The sequence below is a fragment of the Eurosta solidaginis genome, chromosome 5 (genome assembly GCF_040869045.1).
Source record: "Eurosta solidaginis isolate ZX-2024a chromosome 5, ASM4086904v1, whole genome shotgun sequence".
Lineage (NCBI taxonomy): Eukaryota > Metazoa > Arthropoda > Insecta > Diptera > Tephritidae > Eurosta > Eurosta solidaginis.
In genome coordinates this window covers 261,771,813-261,793,599 of record NC_090323.1, presented here as the reverse complement: position 1 = coordinate 261,793,599, position 21,787 = coordinate 261,771,813, and the positions used below count along the sequence as shown (strand labels likewise).

The window sequence follows — 21,787 nt, the reverse complement described above, 5'->3', positions numbered from 1 at the left end:
TGTGGCGCCTCAGCTGCAAAATACACACACGATTCAATTTAAATAAAAAACCAGTTCATTATTACCAGCCACTGAACAGATACACGCCAGAAAAACAATGCCCCAAAGCAATAGCCAGAGATGCCGCCATAGTAGCAGCATTTGCAGCACACAAAACTTTTAAAGCAAACAATAGAATCACCAAAGTGGTAGGCAAGTACCAAAACAATTGCACCATTGAAATGCTCGCCTTTGATGAACAAGTGAAACAATCAAGCACAAATATGCACAAGCACGCACACAAAATACACACAAGCAAACATACAATTATACCACCCACGCGCCAATGCCAAACAACGATTGTGGCCAAAACGCCATTACTGGAGCTTTTCAACCAACGCGTTTTCGTGCCGTTGCTTCTTTTCTCTTTTGTCTGACTGTCTGTTGGCTGTGGTTTCTTATTGTTGCTTACCTTTTGCCGGTTGCACAGCACCGATAGCGCCCACACTAGCGCCTGCGCCTGGCGCACCAACATGCGAATGATGATTCGTTCCCGCTGCCACAGCCGCCGCCGCCGCCGCCGCCGCTGCAGCAGCTGCAACTGTGATGGTTGCGCCCACGCTACCCGCACCACTATCAACGACAACACCTGCTGCGGTTGGTAATGAAGCTGACGCTGACGTTGGTGCAGTTAAATTTGCACTTACTGCTACATTGCTCGTCGGTAGGGGAGCGCTGATGCCACCACCACCGCCTGTATAATCCAGAGTATCATGACGTCTTCGATCCGTTAAACCAATATTATCTGCACTATGGCGTTGTTTTTCATCATCCGAAGCAAGCGCGTCCTCATCATCATCGTCAGTGCGATTCTTCGGCTCCCAGGTCATTTTGTTTTCCTTTTTCAGACGACGACGTGCATTCGCAAACCACGTAGACACCTGCGTCAAAGTCATTTTGGTGATAATGGCCAGCATGATCTTCTCGCCTTTGGTAGGATATGGATTTTTTTTGTGTTCGCTAAGCCAAGCCTTTAACGTTGCGGTGGATTCACGCGTTGCATTCTTGCGACGTGATGCTAAATCATAACTGGCGCCATAACTGCAACGAAACATGAGAAAAGAGAAATGAAGGAAATTAATAATCATTTAAAGCATAGAATTGGTAAAGAGAAGTCTTGAAAATTGACTACTTTGACTTGTTTATTGGTTCAATTGTAAGAACTATTGCAATGTTAATGTGGATGCGTACGAGTTTTCATTCAAAAAAACAAGAAATAAATTGCTTCAAGTGCACGCGTTGCAAAGCGTTAATGGGTTAATGTGCACACAAATAGCGTAAACATAATTCAAGCGCACCGGCAGGCGCACGGGTCCCACCTTTAAGAGCGCCACCAATGCGCGCATCGCACAACGTTCCTCGTCGCAATGCATTCTTGCTCAATTGCGACAGCGCGCATCCACTGGATATCCCATTAATGCTGTCGCTTCAGAACACATTTGCTTATTTATGAATCCTAATGTGCCATGTGCACATTGTGGTCAATTTGAAGTTGAGTGCTGGCAAACTTCGAGAGATGTCAGACCTTATTCCTTCGCCTAGAACACCTTTAGCGCTCCAAATTATGCATGACTTTATTAGTCAGCTGGCTTACCTGCCTGGCGCAAAGCGCTTCATCTTCACGGTGCAGCAGATTACACTGGATTAGAGACGCCGCGACGGGGAAGTAACGTAGTTGATTTTTTGGCGCACTTGCCACTACTAAGTCAATTGGGCTCTGGCAACGGCGGGCGGTCGCCGTCGCTCAGCAGGTGTTTGTTGTTTTGATGTATTCTTTCGTTCTCGTCGCCATGACACTTTATTTATATTTGTGCATTGCATCAGCAGCAGGATGCCATTTTCGGAATAGCGCTTTCGCGTGTAGGTGTTATGTGAGCAAGAATACTGGTAGAATTAAATTGCAACTTATGTTTTGCTTTCGGTAATATTTCTGTGGCTGGAGAAGAATCGTTGATATGTAAGCAGATCAGTGGTGCACACACAAGCCAACGAGAGCTACTCTAGTTTCACACGCAAGTGCTGTAATACATTGTATACGCATCTAAAATTTGGCTAGCTTATGCTTGGTTTTCACTAGGTCAAATTTGAAGACAAACTTGTCAATATCAATGAAAACGGCTTAGCAAACAACGCCAAATATGTTTGCCATCGGTTTTCAAAACAAAGCGACAATTAAATTGACTAACAAATGAAAACGTATGAGAAACTTGACATTCAAGATTTATTTGCTAACAGGTTAGCAATTGATTTTTGTTTGCCAACAGGTATCCCATCAATAAATAATGACACAGGGTACAAAACAACGGAAATGTTGAAACGGGCTGTGCAATAAATAAAAACAAAGTTTTAGCGTGGGTTTTGACCACGCACTGCTTTATCGACCTCGGCTTCGAGTCAATAATGTGGCATAATGGAAATGCCTTTGACCCCAACTGGTCAGTGGGACAGCTTGGGGCAGTTTCTGATGTCAGTCATTTAGACATAATAAAAACCAAACATTATTCTGAATGTGTTTTTTATAATGCCAAATTTCAGACGTATTTCAATAAAATGTGTGGCGCGTCAAGAAATTAGCTGAACCACATGAACAGATGTAAAGGAATATGTTTCGCCATTCAAGCAAACTGTTGTTCCAGGGATTACAGAGATTATTAAAAAATTCTATGAATTGTTTCGAACTGTGCTTGACTTTGCCTTTATCCGCAATCCTCTTTAGGTATATCAGCTATTTGAAGTAAAAGTTGGAAAAGCTTCCCGTTTCTTGTGCACTTTACATTTTCCCAACAGCATCAAAGAAGTTGGAGCACGATTTTTTTCTTGCTTTTGTTATCGAAAATGTTCTTTTTATATAAACTTTTTTTTTTGTGTTATTCCCGTAGCAACAAAAAAGGTAACTTTTTATAAAAATTTATGAAGTGTTGTCAGGAAAAAATGTAGAGCGAATAAACGAGAATACCCAAATAGAAAATTCTGAAATAGTTTTGTTGTGCATAGAAGAACTGCCGTTGTCTTAGACTTTAAGGGTTGTTGTTATTTGTTTTTATATTGACATCGAAAAAGTTCGGCTCAAAATTTTTCGATAGGACTGATATGAATCCCCAAGATAACGTTTTAAAAATCATGCACAAGGCTTTTTGCAGAAGTCCAGACTTATATACATATATCGAAAAAGCTGTTTACTAAACAGACAGCTAATGATTACTACATTTGGCTCTCACACCTGCTCACTGAGAGCAATCTTCGGCCTAACGATCTATCCTAGCACTGGGAGCATATACATATATCACTCATTACGTACCGCCCCTGCTGAAATCATAGATTTTCAGCGAGCCCGCATAAACAACTGGTACCATGAGGAATGTCGCGCTGCCTAACATATGACGATAGGTTTCAAGGCCGCGGCATAATCTTACAGAAATGACATGGGCGGCCTGAAAAATAGCATATAGCGTAAGCCTAAGCTGTGGAGGAACCACTTCTCCCCATTGCTAGCTAGCTAAGGATAAGATGAACCCGTTACCACAATAGCCGATAATGGAAAAGACGTTCCGTATGATGACGTGAGAATGGCTAAAACTCAGGTAATGACGGAATACCTACCAAGCTGTTTAAGGTTCTATCTAGCAAACTATGATAAAGACTGAAGCCTATAGTCAACAAACTGATTGAACCTTATCAGTGTGGCTTCAGACCTAGTCAAACTACGATCGACCAGATCTACCAGATATGCCAGATCCTGGAGAGGAATCACGATAAGAGAATCGACACTCACCATCTTTTTGTCGCTAAAAGAAGTTGCTTTTATGCTGCTATGTCTGAATTTAAGTTCCCTGAAAAGTTAATCAGCCACCACCAGCGCCGTAAGTATTGGGAGTTAGCTCTCAAGCCATTCGAAAACAAAGGAGACTTCAGACAGGGTAGCTCCATTTCGTGCGATTTCTTTAACATAATGCTGGAGAAGATAATTCTAGTAGCAGGACTAAACCGTACAATGTATTATAAGAAAGTAAATTTACTGGCGTATGCTAATAATATTTAAATAATTGGCCTTAACAAATGCGCTGTGAGTTCAGCCTTCGCTAGATTAGATAAAGAAGCAAAAAATTGGGTATTGTGGTAAATGAGGACCAAACGATGTACCTGCTGTCAGCCAAGAAATAATCGGTGCATTTGCGCCTTCACAGCCACGTCACGGTTGACGCATGTAACATTGTGGATAAGAAAAGTGTGATAACATCTGCATAAACGTCAAAATTTCAAATAGAATGGATCACCTGATTTTTTATTGACTATCGCTGTCTTATTCTGTATCTCTTTCTATCACCTGCTGAAGAGAGCCGGTCCTATGCGCCGCCATATTTAATACCCTGTCAAAACGCTGCGAAAACGCTTAAAAGCAGCCATATTGAACATCCTGTCAGGCATTTGACGGATAACATATCACACTTGTTTTATCCACAATGGCATATAATTCGAGAATGTAAAAGATTTCATGTATATGGGAAACCAGCATTAACAGCAAAAACAAAGTCAGCTTAAAAATGAAACGGACCCTTCAAAAAACGCCAGTACTCCATAAATAGTGTCAGGAATACTCCTTTAGGAGTATAGGAGTGTTCCAAAACTAATCTGTATTCATACAAAAAATGTGCTCCAATTAACATTGCGATGTCCTAGGAGAGGAGTAGGTGATCCCACTCTCGCTTTGTTTGTGAGTATTCCATAGAGTACATACCTGAGAGTACTTTCCAAAGTACTTTCACTGTAGTACTCCATGGACCACCCAAAGAGGATCATATGCCAAAGTACTAAAGAGGAATTGTGTCGGAAAGAATTATCGGAGTGAATTTAATTTAAAATGAAGGTAAATGGAGAGGGGCAATATAACTTTTATATTTTTTACTACGAATATTCTTATGTTATTTAGCATTTGCGTGAATAAAGAAACTAATATTTCTCTATACTATAGTACGTATACATACATAAAACAAGTGCGCGGTTGCATTTTATCAGAGTTGCCATAGTAAAATTTTATTATCAGTTATTTGTATGCAATATTTTACTTTTGGCAACTCTGTTCGTTCGTCATCGTGTTGTGATCACATTCGTTAAAAAACGAGCAATGATCGGCTGATGGTGGTCCGCAAACGCATTGCAAAGGAGTATTGTTAGAGTACTCCAACATGAAGAAAATGGAACACGTAATCCAACAATTTTTGCAGGGGAGAATAACTTTTGCCAACAAGTGCTACTTTGGACTGAGTAGGCGATTTAAAGGCAAAGTCCTCTGTCAACGAACAAAAATCACGATCGCCTAGTCACTTATCTTGTCCTGATGTGTAGCTCGGAATCATGGACGGTGTCGAGAGAAGATGAGATGGCTCTTGGATGATTTATGATCCTGTCAGTGTTGCCCACAGCGAGTAGCATGTATGAAAATAGTACAGCAAATAACAACCTAAAGGCTTCGCTGGCTAGTTCATATTATGTGAATGGCCGAAGACGCTCCGGCCAAGAAAGTATTTTAGTCGACACCGCAGTTTGTAAGCAGAGGAAGGAGGGGGGACCCCCCACTAAGCTTGTAGAGACAGGTGGAGGAAGACTTGATCTTCGTTGGTGCTCCCAATTGGCGTCAGTTATTGCGAAACAGGGAAAGATGGCGTGATAATGATTTAGTTGTAGATGGTTTCGAGTTAGGCACTGCCTTTGACTGATCATTTTAAATATATGATTTTTCCCCATCAGGAATATAGCAAAAACGTAATCTACAGATGATTTTAAGAAAAATTGCTGAAGACACCATAGCTCTAAGGCCGATTTCGAGGTCTCCACTTTAGCAAAATAAATATTTTGCATTTGAATGTTTGGTTTGGCCAAAAAATCTTCATAGCTTCTGATAGAATTATATGAAAAATATCACATTGGGCTTACTTTAAAGGTATTTTAGGTACATTTCAGAGTCTGTATTTATATTAATATCATATTATATTAATAATTAATTTTTGAATTTATTCAGACAGTTTTTCTTTTTTCGAATTCGTTTTAGTAGAAAATAATTTTTGCTTATTACTTGAAGAAATGGGTTTTTTTTTGAAAATTTTTTTCTACTAAAAAATTCAAAAAAAGAAAAACTGTCTGAATGAAAGTTGTTGGAAATGTTCTGAACTTATTTTAGCTGTAAAGAAAAAAATTTTCCATAAGAAATTTGTTAAAAATGATAATATAGTAGATAAAAATTCATTTTATGCTAATTTCTCATAATTTAAGCCTGATATCTCTTCTAAAATTCAAAAACACTATAGATATTAATACAGATTCTGAAATGTACGTAAAGTACCTTTAAAGTAAGCCCAATATGATATTTTTCCTATAATACTATCAGAAGCTATGAAGATTTTTTATTTTATGGCCAAACCAAACATTCAAATGCAAAATATCTATTTTTTTTTTTTTGTCAAATGGGGGACCTCGAAATCGGACTTAGTAGCTCTGGTGTCTTCAGTAATTTTTCTTAAAATCATCTATAGATTAGGTTTTTGCTATAGCCCTGATGGGCAAACAATTTGACCCGCTCTAATGTATATAGGTCAGAATTGAGCGCTGATAGTACAAGTGTGGATACCAGCTGTTCCAATCTGCATCCGATGTTTTTGAATTAAATTTTTTCAATAGATAGCTTTTCGGGAGCTGAGTTTTGAACTCGAAATCTCCAACATTCATACTTGATACTGGTTTAAAGACAGATGCCTCTATCCACTCACCCATATGAATGCCCCACTGAACCCTTCCTTATCTTAATATTGCCTTTCCGTTGCTATTCCTTTTAAATACAATTAAATACATATGTATAGTACCTATATGTTTTCAATGCTAACTGTGTGGAATATTGTGAGGCGCGTTCAGCAGAACTTTAAGCAATTTTACTTATTAATAATATCAATTTATAGATGTCGCATATATGCCTTTTTAGTACCTATTTAGAAGTAAACACGCTGGTGTATATTTGCATAAGCTCTATACTAATAGTCTGTGACCGACCTAATGACCACAACCAATTAATTTTCAACTCGTTTATTTATTCTAAAATCAGGAATATGCATTAGGCGCACAAGTTAAATAAAATTGGTGACATTTGTCACCCGCCTGTCAAATTGTCAGAAAAGATACAAATGAATATACACACGAGAATCCATATAATAGGCAAACATATTTACATATGTGATGTGAGAGATGTGGTAATTATATTACGAATAAAAAATTACCCACTTTTGGAGCAGCTGCCAGTTAAGGCCATATAATTTTTCACACAACAATTTCGCGCCAACAAATGCGTTCAATTCATGAGCCAAAATCAATTCGTTTATAAGCTAAAATGGCAAATGGAAAGCGTTAAAAGCAAAATAACTAGAACCGCAGGGCCTATTAGCCACATGCGCGTCTGCGTGACATTTCGATATCAATCAAAGTTTCGCGCGCTAGCTGTTCTTGTTGTTATTGGTCATTGTTGTTGATACCGACACCATCAGAGCCGTATAAACCGAGTCGCTATGCATGTGAGTATTCAATTCGACATTTTGTGTCTGTAAGCTGTGCGACCGCACCAAAACCAGTTCGAGCTTTGAATAACGCGTAAACGTAAAATGAGACACTTTGACAAATTTAAGTAGCGCTATTTATGTAAACGAAAATTTAATAGGTTTTCTACGGGCTGTGACAATAATTCATCAGTCTCTATGCTCCATGCCTATAAACATAAATACATGTCAATAGCGCGCGCTTCCCAAGCGAAACGGCGCGGCGCTGTGCATTGGTTGGCGTTCTAAAGTAGAAAATAATGACACCCTTTCGATTAGTTTGTATGTATTTGCAGACCTATGAGGGTAACGTATCGTAAAAATCTGCGCCAGGTCACATATACACACATACACCCATATAAGCACAGTCGTATTAACGCCATTCATTTATTGAGTGTCACCTTTCTCCCGAAAATCTTTTTATTGTAAATGATTTTATTTTATTTCAATTTCCTTCACATTTCGAGTGAGTTATTTGCTCAAGTGTGCAACCCGCGTTTGCCCTCGCTCAATATTACTGTAGGCGCTATTGCCACCAAAGCTTATATTATATAAATGACTTTTGCAAAGGTCTCAAGCATAGCGTTTATTGAGTTGGCGTAGTGGGGGAGGAGGCTTTTGCTTGAATGACGTGCGCGCATAAATTTTGTTGGTTTGAAAAACTCTTGCCGCGTGGAAAAACCGAAAATGACACAACAACAAAAGGGGCAAAAATTGCATTGCATTGGCTTACACACAAACATATGTGGCACGCTATAAGTGTGGCAAAAGTCAGCTGTGCTCAGTAAGATTAATCAACGGAGCCACACAACAGCAATGTTAAGGAAATTATAATAACATCCTACCCGGAATGACGTAACGTCCTACACCGACCACAATACAGCGGTCATTGACTTCCAGGTGCTGAACATAAGATATTCTTCAAGAGCGGAAAGGGGAGGAAGGCCAAAACAGTGGTAGAGGCATAGCAATCTACACAGACGGCTCAAAAATGTAAACCGAGGATCTTTATGCTCGTAAGAAATACGTTTATTGCTTCCTTTTTACTTAATTTCAGTACATACGATGTTGCAGTGGTCGTCACGTGGAGTCACGAAGTGGCAGAAACTTTTCGTTTCGGCATATATGGCTCACGTTCGGCCCGGAACCCCCAAGAGGTGAAACATCTAGCCGGATAGCAGATAACCAGAAATGATGTGATGGTCGTGGGCTACGACGTCAACGCCAGATACGCGGTATGGGACAGCAGCGAGATAAATGAATGAGGTGAGGCTCTCTTTGACTTTATAGCAGCAAATAATCTCCGTATATGTAACAGAGACAGCGCTCACACTATTGCCTATCCAAGTTTAAAGAATTTTGCAGGGTAGGAGGAGGTCCTTGATATCATGATAACAAATGATTTTCGGGATCTCTCGCCAAGGAACTGGTAAGTGTCGAAAAAGATCTCTCTGTTTAATCTTTACATGATTTTATTCGTTGTAGACTGGGATAGTGAAATAAAATCAAGGCACAGTAGTAACCCAAAATGAACATCTTGCATTTTATTTAACAAGGTAGTCAGTGATAGGACACCCATCAAATCTTCAGCAAATCTGGGCGGCCGAGTAAGGTCTCTGGAAGAAGGTTTTCAGATAGCGTACACAGTTGCCTTTCCAATTTCGAGTAGCAAGAAGGCTCTTCATTCAATAGGCTACTTCCAGGAATAGAGGGCTTCTAAAAGGGACTAAAGAACACCATACGCAGTGCAAGAATAAAATGCTGCGAATCTATCGAGTCCACGGAGGACTCAGATAAGCTTCAAAGGATTCTAGGCACAAATCATTCAATTGAGACCTTTTTCAAGCGTGCTGATGGAACTTGAGCAGGATCAGCAGCAAAATCCCTGGATATACTTATAGGTGCTTCTTTCCGGATGGCCCCGAAGAAGAAGAAGGGAACATGAAGGGAATGGGGATCAGTTAGAGTTAAAAACACTTGAGAGATTACTTGATATACACTTAAGGGGACTTCTCGATAGTACTTCCCTTTCCACAGCACAGAAACTGCGCTACATGAGATAGTCTGAACGGTGGAGAAATCCCTTCTTCACACTCTGCTCGCGTTTGTTGATTTGGCATCCGCAATCAATAATGTCTGAAATATAACAGAAGCAGGAACTTCAGTTAGGTCATAGAAAGTACTTTCAGGCTACAAAAGCGTTAAGAAACTCCCACAAGAATACTTTTGGGATATGACTTTTTCGTTGTGAGCTAAAAAGAGCCAAGGCAATGCTGTTGTGAGCCGAAAGTAGAATCCTGAAATTTCTAGATATGTACATATGTATGTATAAATATTTACACTCGATTTACTCTAGTCAATCCCTTTCAAAAGCTGATTTAACCAATAACTCATTGCTCACAACAACATCACTGTGGTGGCTCCCTTAGCTGCTCGATGAGCATCCCTGGCATAAATTGTGCGTACCACTCAGTGTGCTGAATAAACTTGGTTGTGGCGTTGTGATTTGATTTATTTTATTTGTTTGGTATTACACCCTCAAGTGTTTTCGCAATGAGACGTGTTAATATTCGGGGCGTTCAATGAAAAATTGCTTGAATGACTTTTTTATTTGGTTAAATTAAGTGGTAAATAAAATATGCGTTACATACTGATTTATATATTTTTGACAATGCACAAGTGAGAAAAGAATGTTTTTTTTTTAGCACATATGTTCATGTCTAATAAGATTTTGTTACTACATGCACGATTTTGTATGCAGTATAAAAGTCGCATAGAGAAACGAATGGAAGATCTGGATTACTCTAGACGCAGAGTTTTATCTCCTTCCTCAGGGAGCATCCCATTTATTGAGTAATCGCAAAACCATTGTCAGTAGATACCGGTACGGGGTACCCTCAGCTGGTTAAGGATTTTTGTTTTTATTATTGGACGTTGTGGTAGCGCCCTACCCTCAAGTGGCCCAATGAAACCAAGATAATCCTGTTCATGTGTCGGTGCGATTTAGGCGCCCCTACTTCGTATGCGCATTTTTCTGCGCTCCCTTTCAGCATGCATCACATTCGTCATAACTGTAAAGGTCATCTTGCTCACAGCAGTCCAAAAATATATTTGTCCGCACATTCGGAGAACTAAATTCTTAAGGGAAGGCTCTTCTCCAAAAACTCTGTGTACAGAGAGTCTTTCGCCGTGAAAACGAGGGCAGTGAAACATTACATCTTCTGCGCTTTCCAATTCGAAGGGACAGTGTGGACGGAAAGGATCCTCCTCTATCCCACGCTTATGTAGATATTCCTTGAACCCGCCGTTCCTGCTCAAAATCTGTGTGAGGTGGTAATTTAGTTCGCCGTGTTTTCGCTCGTAACATTCCACTATAATCTGAACTAGCATGAAGGTCCAGCGAACTTTTCTCGATTCTTCCCACGGTCTTTGCCATTTAACTATTGTTCGCGACCTTGCGCTTTTCTTAACATCTTCAGATAGACGGCTGATTCTAATGCCATACAGATCGGCCATTTCACCTGAGAGTAGATCTGCTGGGATTTTCCTGGATAAAACATGGATCGCGTCGTCGGACACCGTCCGATACGCACGTGCTATTCGTATAGCTGTAATACGGTAGGCTGCTAGTATATCTTTTCGGTGGACCATTTTAGATCCGTTCCCGAGATGGTGGGGGCTTGTACCTTACTAAAGCCTCTGGATGTCTTTATATTCTATTAGAAAAGTTTCTTTTACATGTAGGTCAAGGCTACTCCAATAAATTATTCCGAAATGCATTAAGGTATCTCAGGTTCGAAATGATTTCAAACTTACTAAGTCATGATGGCCACTGTAGCATAATATTAGTGTACTGGCCTGGCGGCTAGCAGGTCTCCGACTCAAAAGGCAGAACTACTAACATCACAATGCTAAAGAATGTTCCTCCAATGGTATTTTATTAATCAACTTTTAATTTTTTGATGTGTAAACATCTTTGCTCCCGGTATTGGGAAGGGGAATGTCAGCGTAGAGTATAAACATAAGGGTAAGCGTAGTCCTTGAAATAGAGAAAGTAAACGTAAGTGTAGTAACTACTCTGTAGCGTAATGTGAGTGCAATTTACGTTGTGAATTGGATACAACAGAAACGTTTTGATAATGGTTTGTTATTTCTTATCGATGAGTTATCCTTTTGGAGGACACAATACGAGTTATCGATGTGCTATCGATGTGTTATAAATTTGCTATCGATAACAAATTTTATCCATGAACGATTTCGTTATCGATAGTTAACGATTTGTTATGGACATATTACTGGTTTGTTATGAAACAGACACAAACAAAATTTAAATATTAAATAGATGATACAACGGTAACCCGTCGATAACAAGCTGATAAGCAACCAATAAGAAGCTGATGACTCGTCGGAAATAAATCAATTCCTGGACGATATTAAATCACTATCGGTAATAAGTCTATAGCAAAACAATAACTTTTCAGGCGAAGCTGTTCTCAAAAAGTACGAAATCTTATTTACCATGTACACGTTTAAGATTTTTCAAAATCGGTTAGTTTAGGTTGCACTGGCCGGCCTTTAGGGTCTTACATCGACTGAATGAATCCATAGTGTTACCAGACGTTTGTTAAACGACCAAACTAGAAACTCCAATCAAAAATCAGGACCGATGATATAAAATAACTCCGTCCTCTAAGCAAATGTTAGAAGATTTCTAGGAACTATGCCACTGGCTGATTCTAGGTATGATAGCTGTAGTGCTCGATCGTTTTGTCCTCTAACCCTCACTTCATATATGTATATGCTATCACTAACTAGGTCTAATTTGAAAGTATGTGACACCAGAATGTAAAATCCAGTAAGAAAACCCGTCATGAGCCTCTCTTATTAATGATAAGTGTAAATTTGTTAGTCTAAGATTGTAAGACCTGCACATGATCTTCGACACTTTACAGACCGCGCTTGCATCCACGCTTTTCCTCTTTGGTGGATCGTGTTCAGCTCTCGCCTTTTCCTAATCACGCCCAATCTTACTGCGATGCTGATCCGCTTTTTCATTCCCATCTCTTCCCCTATGTCTTAAAACCCAATATAGATGTATACATCGCCGCATCCCGATTCTTTTCAGGGGCTGCTAACTCTCTAGTATACTTAAAGATGTCGTGCTATGCGCGATTAGTTTAAATTTTAAAAATGTATTAACCCTTTGACGCTCATCATCTGTTAAGAGCATAGCTCAAATATGCACATAATTCACTCTTCATTTCGACAAAACAAATCCATCACAATACGTTTAATTTTATTTAAAATCTAAAGAGACAAATTGCTTCGTAGAAAACTCAAATGCTGCCATTAGCCAGAAGCAAAGGATATAGCAAACATGAGAACACGTGCCCATACATTACCGCTAGCAACACCGAGATAAAAATGACGCTAAGGAAATATCATTTGGCATATCCCATATCCGCAATAAAGTACAAAAACAATGAGCAAACAGTTCAAATGGCGAACAAGCGCACAAGATTTGCTAAGATTTTCCTGCCAGATAACAACAATCTTCAAGTGAAGTATTTATCTCAAAGGCATTAAATAAAAAAAAAATTGACGTTCAAAAAGTGGGGAAGAAAAAAAAAAACACTGAAAAGTTAGAAACAAATAAAGAAAAAAAATCAAAAGAAACAAAATTACGTAAAGAATTTCAGTTTCAGCGCTTAGGGCAATGCGACACTTCGCACTCGGCGCTGCCTGTGCCTGTGCCTGTGCATCAGACAAATGGGTGGAGCGACGACAAGTACATATCTATCGATGACTGATTGATGACGACGATGAACTGCGTGGAAATCTATAGCCGGCTATACTTTGTGCAAAACTTTGTCGTTAAAAATGCTGCTTACCATTGCTACCGCCGCCCGCCAACCAGAAAGTATCGACAAAATGCGAATAACTTATTCATATGTTGATGATGAGATGGATGTGAATATAGATGGCAGGCAAGAGAATTGAAAATGGTGGAGAGAGAAAAATGTGGGGTGTGAGTATGGAAATTACAGAGATGTAAGACAAAAAAAAGCTCACAAATGACTGCTATTCCAGGAAAGCAGCTGTGTTGCCTGTAACAAAATCACTAAATATTTATGTGATTGTATATGCCGAAGTGCTGCAAAAAAGCCTCAAAACCCGGGTCGGAAAAAATAATATGCTATAAAAACTCCAACGGGTTACGCACCAAAGACCGCCCAACCGAAATGTGGCATGCATCCGGATTTGTTATTTTCGGTTGCCGAGTCGTTGAAAGGCAGGAGTATGTTAAGCGTCGAGGTCTAAAGCTGAATTGAAAAAAATTTATTGAATAAATATTGTGAAGAATACTAGCAACACTAACGGTTACTATCATCTCTAAGCCGATACTAAGCAGTGACTCGTATGCATATCAACAAATCAGCCATTATGTCTACCAATATGTCCATACGAGTAGCGGAGAAGAAACGCACAAACACATGCATATATCTTATCTGAGATGCTCACAAAAGAAGACAATAATTTGTGCAAGTATCACTCACATATACACGCGCATATGAGAAGCTATAAACGTAGTTATAGCTGGTAATTTTATAGCTTATAACAAACTAGTAAATTCTAGAATAGAAAAGCCTAGAAATATGCAACGAGGAAACCAAACAGTATAAAAGGTAGCAACAGTAGAGGCACGACAATCAGTTTGGTTTAAGCAAGCTATTAGTTGCGAAGTATAAGTGTTATTGTCAAGTACTTTAATAAAGGCCATTTTTGCATTATTCAATATTAGAGTTTGTAAAATGAAGAAAGAGGTTTTTTTAATATGAAAAACATCTGAATAGGAAATTTGGTGTTGTTATGTCTATGACTACGAAAAATTACAAATTATTAAGGGAGGAAAGAACAGTTTTCCTAATGATGAGAAGCAGTCAGAAATATTAAATGTGTGTGAGTTATACCTGAAGCATGATGATATAATAAAGGTGATGTCAACAACATAACCTCACTTTTTCGGCAGCTCTATTTCCCAGTATTTACTTGTACTACAAAAGTACTAAATTTTTATTGCTAAATTTTTCGTACAAAAATTCCCAAAAAATTTAGTTTTCTGCAAAATTTTGTCTATAATCTTTTGGCGAATACAAAGTTACGTTTATGTTTATGTCTAAAAAATTCTGCTAGTGGCTTACATAGTTATTATATTTTCAAACGTTTAGTAAAATCTACTCCGATCGTAGTAGAATTCAAAGGCAGTTATGCATGATAGACAACCCTCTAAATTATGCATGCCGAACTCGTCAGAATAAGGGAAAAAGCCAACGGGATGAGAACACCTGAACATTAATTTCATCATGGTCTGAAGTATCCTGACGGCCGGGAGGAAACGTTAAAGCTTACTTCGCTCAGAAGAAATGGGCTAGAAACCAAACCGTTAAGTAATTTGAGTAAAAATAATTAAATACATTTCCTCACAACTAGCAAGAGTAAGAAGATTTGTATATGTGGGCTGATTATACAAAGCAGCCCAGTGAAAATTTCCAACGCGAAAAAAAGAACTGTTTCTTGACTAATAGTCATTCAATCTACATGGGCCTAGTAATTTATGTTCTAAATTATTAATCCGTCATACAGTATCGATCTATAAATAAATTAGTCCAGTTACAAGACTTTTAAGGTTAAAATAATGGACTTAAACTAGCAAAATAAAACTTTAAAATTCGCTTAAAGACACAGCAACGTTTTCTTCTTAAAATAACACCAAAGAAAGTTTTCAATTGACACACAAAAAGTTTAGACGAACTAAGAATGATTTCCAGAAATCGGTTCAAGGCATCATTCTGTCGTGAACGATAGCTCAGATGAACGAGTATTCTCCCAGCGATTTCGCCTAGCAATGGTATTCTCTATCATTATCGATCAGCTTTAACGTTTCTTGCGTTAAGTCTAACAGGAAGGCGAAATCAATTGTCAAATGATATATTCCATCGTTTGGCATAATGCAAATATACGACCGATTCGTTTATGAAACGAAGCACACCTTCGGCTTTTCAAATCAAAACCCGAAATCGTTTAAAGCCATTTGGCTAATGTAATTAAAATAATGAAAACCGAAGAGCTAATCAAATAAATTTTAAATAAAATCGATTTTGAAAACCTAGATTTCTGAAAAACTTAAAATAATAAGAATAAAAATCTTTTCACTTCTTAAACCGAACTCTTAGCCATTTTAACTTTTTCCTATTTTCAAAATTAAAACCACAACCGTTTAAATCCTATTAAGTTTTGAATATCGCAACAATAACTGCAAAGCGTAATCCTTTTACGGCATCGCACCCATAATTTGGAAGAAACCATGTCTCTTTTCAAAAACCAATCTATCATATCCAACCTCGAAGCCGTAGCCGTTGGAACAGTCTATATCATTATCGAAGCCTTTTTTAACTCGATTTAAAAATTAGCACCCGTAACTGTTAAAAACGGTTTCATTCTGCAAAACCATAGCCATAGCTTTTAAATAACAACGTTTTTCAAAACCGTGGTTTCTAAAGTTGAAGTTTGAAATTAATGCGGTTTTAAAAGTCGAAATCTTTAAATTCTTATAAATTTAATTTTTTCAAACCAAACACTTAACCGTTATAACCGTTTCCTATTTTCAAAACTGAAACCATAACCAAAATCTTTTAAATCAATTTCCTTTGTTTAAACCGAAATGGTGGTCTTTACCACTTTAAACCGATTAAGTGTTGAAAATCGAAATCGTAAGCACAAAAGTTTAGTACTTTTTTGAGATCACACCCTTAATTTGAAAGGAGCCATATCATTTTAAAACATTAGAGTTAACTTTAACGATTGAAATAAGTTTTATCTCCCACATCCAGCCAACCCCGAAATCGTAGCTGTTTGAAACGCCGTCATCGTCACCGTAACCGTTTTGGCCCGTTTCATTTTTTAATTCTGTTATGGTGATCGAAAATTTGTAAACCAGTTTCATTAAAAAATCAAAAACATCCATAACCGATTCCAACCATTCTTTTTTTTAAACTAACACCGTAACATGTATATTTGAAACCATTTAAAATCATAACTGCACCTATTTAAAACTGTTTCGTTTTCTTAAAGAGTTTTGAAACAAGACAATTGTCCAAAATCTAAGTTTTATATAAGTGTTTTAACCCCTTTAAACAGCTTCATTTAAATTTTCTCTTAAACCATCTATTCGTCGTATGTCCCATGTTTTATTCAATTTTTATTAAATAGTTCGCCACTGTAATCGCTTTAAACCGTTTAGATGTTTGAAAATCGAATCCGTAGGCGTTTTGCTGGTAACTGTATTCTATTCTTTTTTGTAAACCAAGGTTATCAACGTAACTGTTTAAGGTACAGCCTTTTTGAAAATTCATAATCTCAGAAAACTTATTTTTTTTTTTTAATGCGGGGACTCTTCCTTGGAACCCTAAAGAACAGCCAAAAATATTTTAGCAGTGAACAAGGACGAGGAAACAGTTTCAAAATCAAGACGAGTCCCGTAACTTCATGTTTGCTTAGAACCGGCGTAGACAGAACAGATTTTTTTGATGTGTACCTACTCGGAACCGAACATCACTACTACCAACTCGGTAGCTCTGCGCTTCTATCGACGTCTAAGTAAGTGAGTTGCTGGCATTGTGAGGAAAAGAGACTTCAATATTCGTTGCTGGCTGATAAATCACATATTTTTGCTGATCAAATCAATCTAATTGACATCACTCAAACGTGATATGATGGTAGAAAAGTGTATCGTTAACGTAAATAAACTGACAAATGCACACAAACACACACACATACACACATGAACACATTAAAGAAGAACAACTGACTGACGAGCATTATCAAATATGTGCGATGAGTTCATTCAGTCATTCATTTAGACACTGCCGAGATCCGCACTGGCGGCAAAACAGCTGCTTCAGCTATGGAGCTCTGATGACTGAGCTTACTCAATTGCCTGAATGGATGAGTTGCATTTGGATTCCATTGGGGTTGGATTGTCATATAGAAAATGGCGTAACATCCAGCAAAAGATTGTGTGTGTGGGTTGAAGATGATGGGGGAAGTAGTAACAGGGTGTTTTATGGAGATATTATTTATATACAATGGAATGGGGTTTGTGGGGAAGCACACGCTAGGTAGTACATATCATTGGAATTTTAAGCATTGCAGTGATTTATTTCATTTCACGTTACCACCCACTCATTGGTACTTGGTCTCATGCGGTTGCTGGCTGCTTTAAATACGAACGCTTCATCAAAGCGCTTGGTATGATTCATTTTTAAATTCAAAACGAATGAAATGCAAATGTTGCGTCACACGCAGCAAAAACAAAAACAACTCGTTACGCCCAACACTAAGAACTCCTAGAATGAGGACAAAAATGAGAATAGTGGACTTAGAAAGTGATGTGGATATTAGCAAATGCAATTGAAACGATAAATGAGTTGGATGATTTTATTTCTAAATACATATGTAAAGTTTAATAAGCCGATGTAGCCAACAGCCCATAAACAAAAGCTTTTGGAAAATTCATCTGCCTCGCAGCTGCCATTCGGAGTCAGCATAAAACATGTAGGTCCCTTTCCCTCAATTTATAGGGATGATTAAAGAAGGAGCTCGACGCGGATTGGATAAGAAATTCGGCCATAGCCTCATCGGTAGTAAATCTTGCTAAGTATTTTTTTTACTACTAATGCAACCCCAGCTTCTAGAGCAGGCGCTCGAGGACAATTACCACGTACTTTTTTTTTAAGTTTTATTTAGGAGACAGCTAGAGGTTAAATATTTTCCAGACTTTCACTACAGGTGGTGTGAGAGGAAATCGTTGTTCGAAGAACGCGGAAGATCAGGGAGAAAAATATGAAATTGACTGCCTTGATGTATGAAACCTTGTTTTCATACGGACATTGCTGATATGTTACAAAATGTTACATTAGTGCATTTCACATCTGTAATCAACCTTTTCAGACAAGAGAAGGTCACGGGAGTTTTATAAAATATGTTGCATATCTCAAGACACAAACTGAATTTTTTTTCTTCTCATGAAAACAATGTTCGGGCGCTTATTTTTGTATAACCCTTCGCACTTTTCCTTTAAACACTCAGGCAAAGTATACATATACGTATATTTAAAATTGATTTTATTGGTTAAACTTCTGGTAATGAAATACGTTCCTCTCCACACAGCCCTATTTAACTCTTCCGAATCTGTAACGAATTCAGTGCTTACATACTTAGTTGAAATGGTGCCTACTGTTTACACCTTCATTCGGGTTACAGATACTCATATTGTGGCGAATTTTGGCATCACTATGCTTTTAGTAAATAATCATAACAACAAAAACAGCAAGCAGCCACACTTGTGTGCAAGGCAACGTAGAATATTCCACACACATTACCAGCAGCTCAAAGTGAAGGCGTATCTCACATACGCACATGTAGTCATCAGCTAAGAGCAGAAGTTGTTACTCACACATACACACGCGTATAGCTAAATAACCAAGTATGCGGTACAACTGTTTCATGTTTGTAAAAAGTCTAGACCTTAGGAGAAATATGCGAACGAGGCAACAAAGAGTATAAAAGCAGCGTAGGCTGAGGAATAACGAATCAATTTTCATTTAACCACGCTATTAGATGTGAAGTATAATTGTGAAGTACTACTCACAAAGTAGTCTAAATATAAAAATTTTGCAATACCCAATAATGAAGTTATTTATTCGACAGTTCAGAGATTCGAACGTTAGCAGAAGGTGCATAATTATCAGAAATTACCAAAATTCGTTGCAATATCATTTTCCAAACCATTTCTATAGTATTTTTAAGTCAAATGAAACTATGTCAATTCAAACGAAACTTTTTTTATTTAAAATAAAACTTTTTTTTAATACTCAATTATTATGTTTTTACGGTGAAACTGCAGTTGCCTTAACCACTAGGCTATCCTGCTTGTATTTGTCTCCTTGCTTAATTCCGTTTATCTTATTTCGACTCTATCATGCCTCTATTAATTTGTGTGCATGTAAATTTGTTTTTGTAAAGTTTCTTTCGTTTTTGCGAATGAGAAGCTTTGTAAACTCAAGCTCAGTTTTACATATTTATGTTTGTTTGTTTTAATAGCGTGTTCAATTTATACTTATTATTAAGCAGACCCGGCAGACGTGGTTCTGCCCTAAATTTGGTTTATCTGCATACATTTTAATAAGCTTTTTCCGTCTAACTCTGCCCCTCAACACTTTTTCCTAATCTTTGTATTCACTCTCCCTCCGTTTTTTTCGCTTCACCTATCTCCATCTACGTCTCGTTCTATCTCTTTCTCAGTCTCCTTCTCTCTTTTCTTTTCTCTCAAATTTTTTCCATTCTTCTTCATATCTTATTGCCAGTCCCAGAGGGTGGTATATATTTTGTTCCAGTCCCTTTCCGAGTCTCCGTCCCAGTCCCACTCCGAGTCTCAGTCTCAGTCCGAATCCCACTCCTAGTCCTAATCCCAGTCCCAGTCCGTCTCTGGTCTACTTTCCGGAAAAAAGTATCGTAAATATTAATATAGGCAAATTTATATACCAAATTTCAGGCAAATCCAATAGGACGTATGTAAACAGGTATGTGGGTGTAATTAATTCATTTCATTATTAATTTATATTTTGGCCTATATCTCGAGACCCTAATCACCCAGCGGTGTAAAACTTACCCTGTACTAAAGCACACATCAACAGCTTCAATTTGATACCCATAATGTAAAAACACATTCTAGGTGTATCTGGGTCCACGTTTTGGCCTATATCTCCAGACCCTAGTCACCTAGCGGCATAAAACTTACTCTATACTAAAGCATACAGCAGCAGCTTCAATTTGATACCCATAATGTAAAAACACATTCTAGGGGTATCCGGGTCCATTTTTTGGCGTATATCTCGAGACCCTAGTCACCAAGCAGCATAAAACTTTTTCTGTACTAAAGCACACATCAACAGCTTCAATTTGATATCCATAACACCCCAGCGTTACCCTGATCCAAGTTTTGGCCTATATCTCGAGACCCTAGTCACCAATAGGTATGAAAACTACCCTGTACTAAAGCAGTCATCAACAGCTTTAATTTGATACCCATAATTTAAAAAAACTATCTAGGCGTTCATGGGCCCACGTTTTGGCCTATATCTCGCGACCCTAGTCACCAATAGGTATGAAAACTACCCTGTACTAAAGCAGTCATCAACACTTTCAATTTGATACCCATAATGTAAAAAAACTATCTAGGCGTTCATGGGCCCACGTTTTGGCCTATATCTCGAGACCTTAGTCACTCAGGGGTATGAAAATTACCCTCTACTAAAGCACTCATCAGCAGCTTTCATTTGATATCCATATTCTATAACCACTTTCTAGGGTACCGGGTCCACGTTTTGGCCCATATCTCGAGACCATTTGCGTCGATCCTGAATTTTCTTTGCTACAAACCTCACGGAGCCCGAGACCTTTCCAACGAATGCAAAACTGTGGAAATCTGTTCGTGCGTTCTGGATTTATAGCGTCAGGAAGGAAAACCCGACTTATTTTTATATTATAGATTCATAAGCTTAACACCTGCTTATAATAATTGAATATTCAATTATTATGTTTTTCTAAGAGAAACTGAAAAGAAAGAAAGAAACATTTACTGGCATATTGCGATGGTACCATTTCATCATCAGGCAATTTCGTAATGTTATCGAAAAAGAAACCTTACAAAAACAAAATCTACGGAACACACAAATTAATAGAGACAGAATGTCTCAATTGTGTTGCCAGTGTAGAAATGAGATTAACTGATTTAAGCAAGGAAACAAATACAAGCAGGATACCTAGTGGTTAAGGCAACTGCAGTTTCACCGTGTGATTCGCGATTCGAATATCGGTGAAAACTTTGATAACAATACCCGCTGAAACTGCAGTTGCCTTAACCACTACCCTGCAAAAATTGTTGGATTACGTGTTCCATTTTCTTCATGTTGGAGTACTCTAACAATACTCCTCTGCAATGCGTTTGCGGACCATTGCTCGTTTTTTAACGACCGTGATCACGACACGACGACGATCGAACAGAGTTGCCAAAAGTAAAATATTGCATACAAATAACTGATAATAAAATTTTA

At 38.1% G+C, this 21,787-nt stretch overlaps 1 protein-coding gene across 1 annotated transcript in view; it reads right to left on the bottom strand.

Annotated features, from left to right (window-relative positions):
• Positions 1 to 21,787, bottom strand: part of LOC137251738 (iroquois-class homeodomain protein IRX-4-like) — a 200,251-nt gene that overhangs the window by 28,131 nt on the left and 150,333 nt on the right. Inside the window, exon 4 of the mRNA XM_067786528.1 lies at positions 452 to 1,080. Coding sequence (XP_067642629.1) covers positions 452 to 1,080 — 629 coding nt within the window. The remainder of the gene's footprint in view (positions 1 to 451; positions 1,081 to 21,787) is intronic.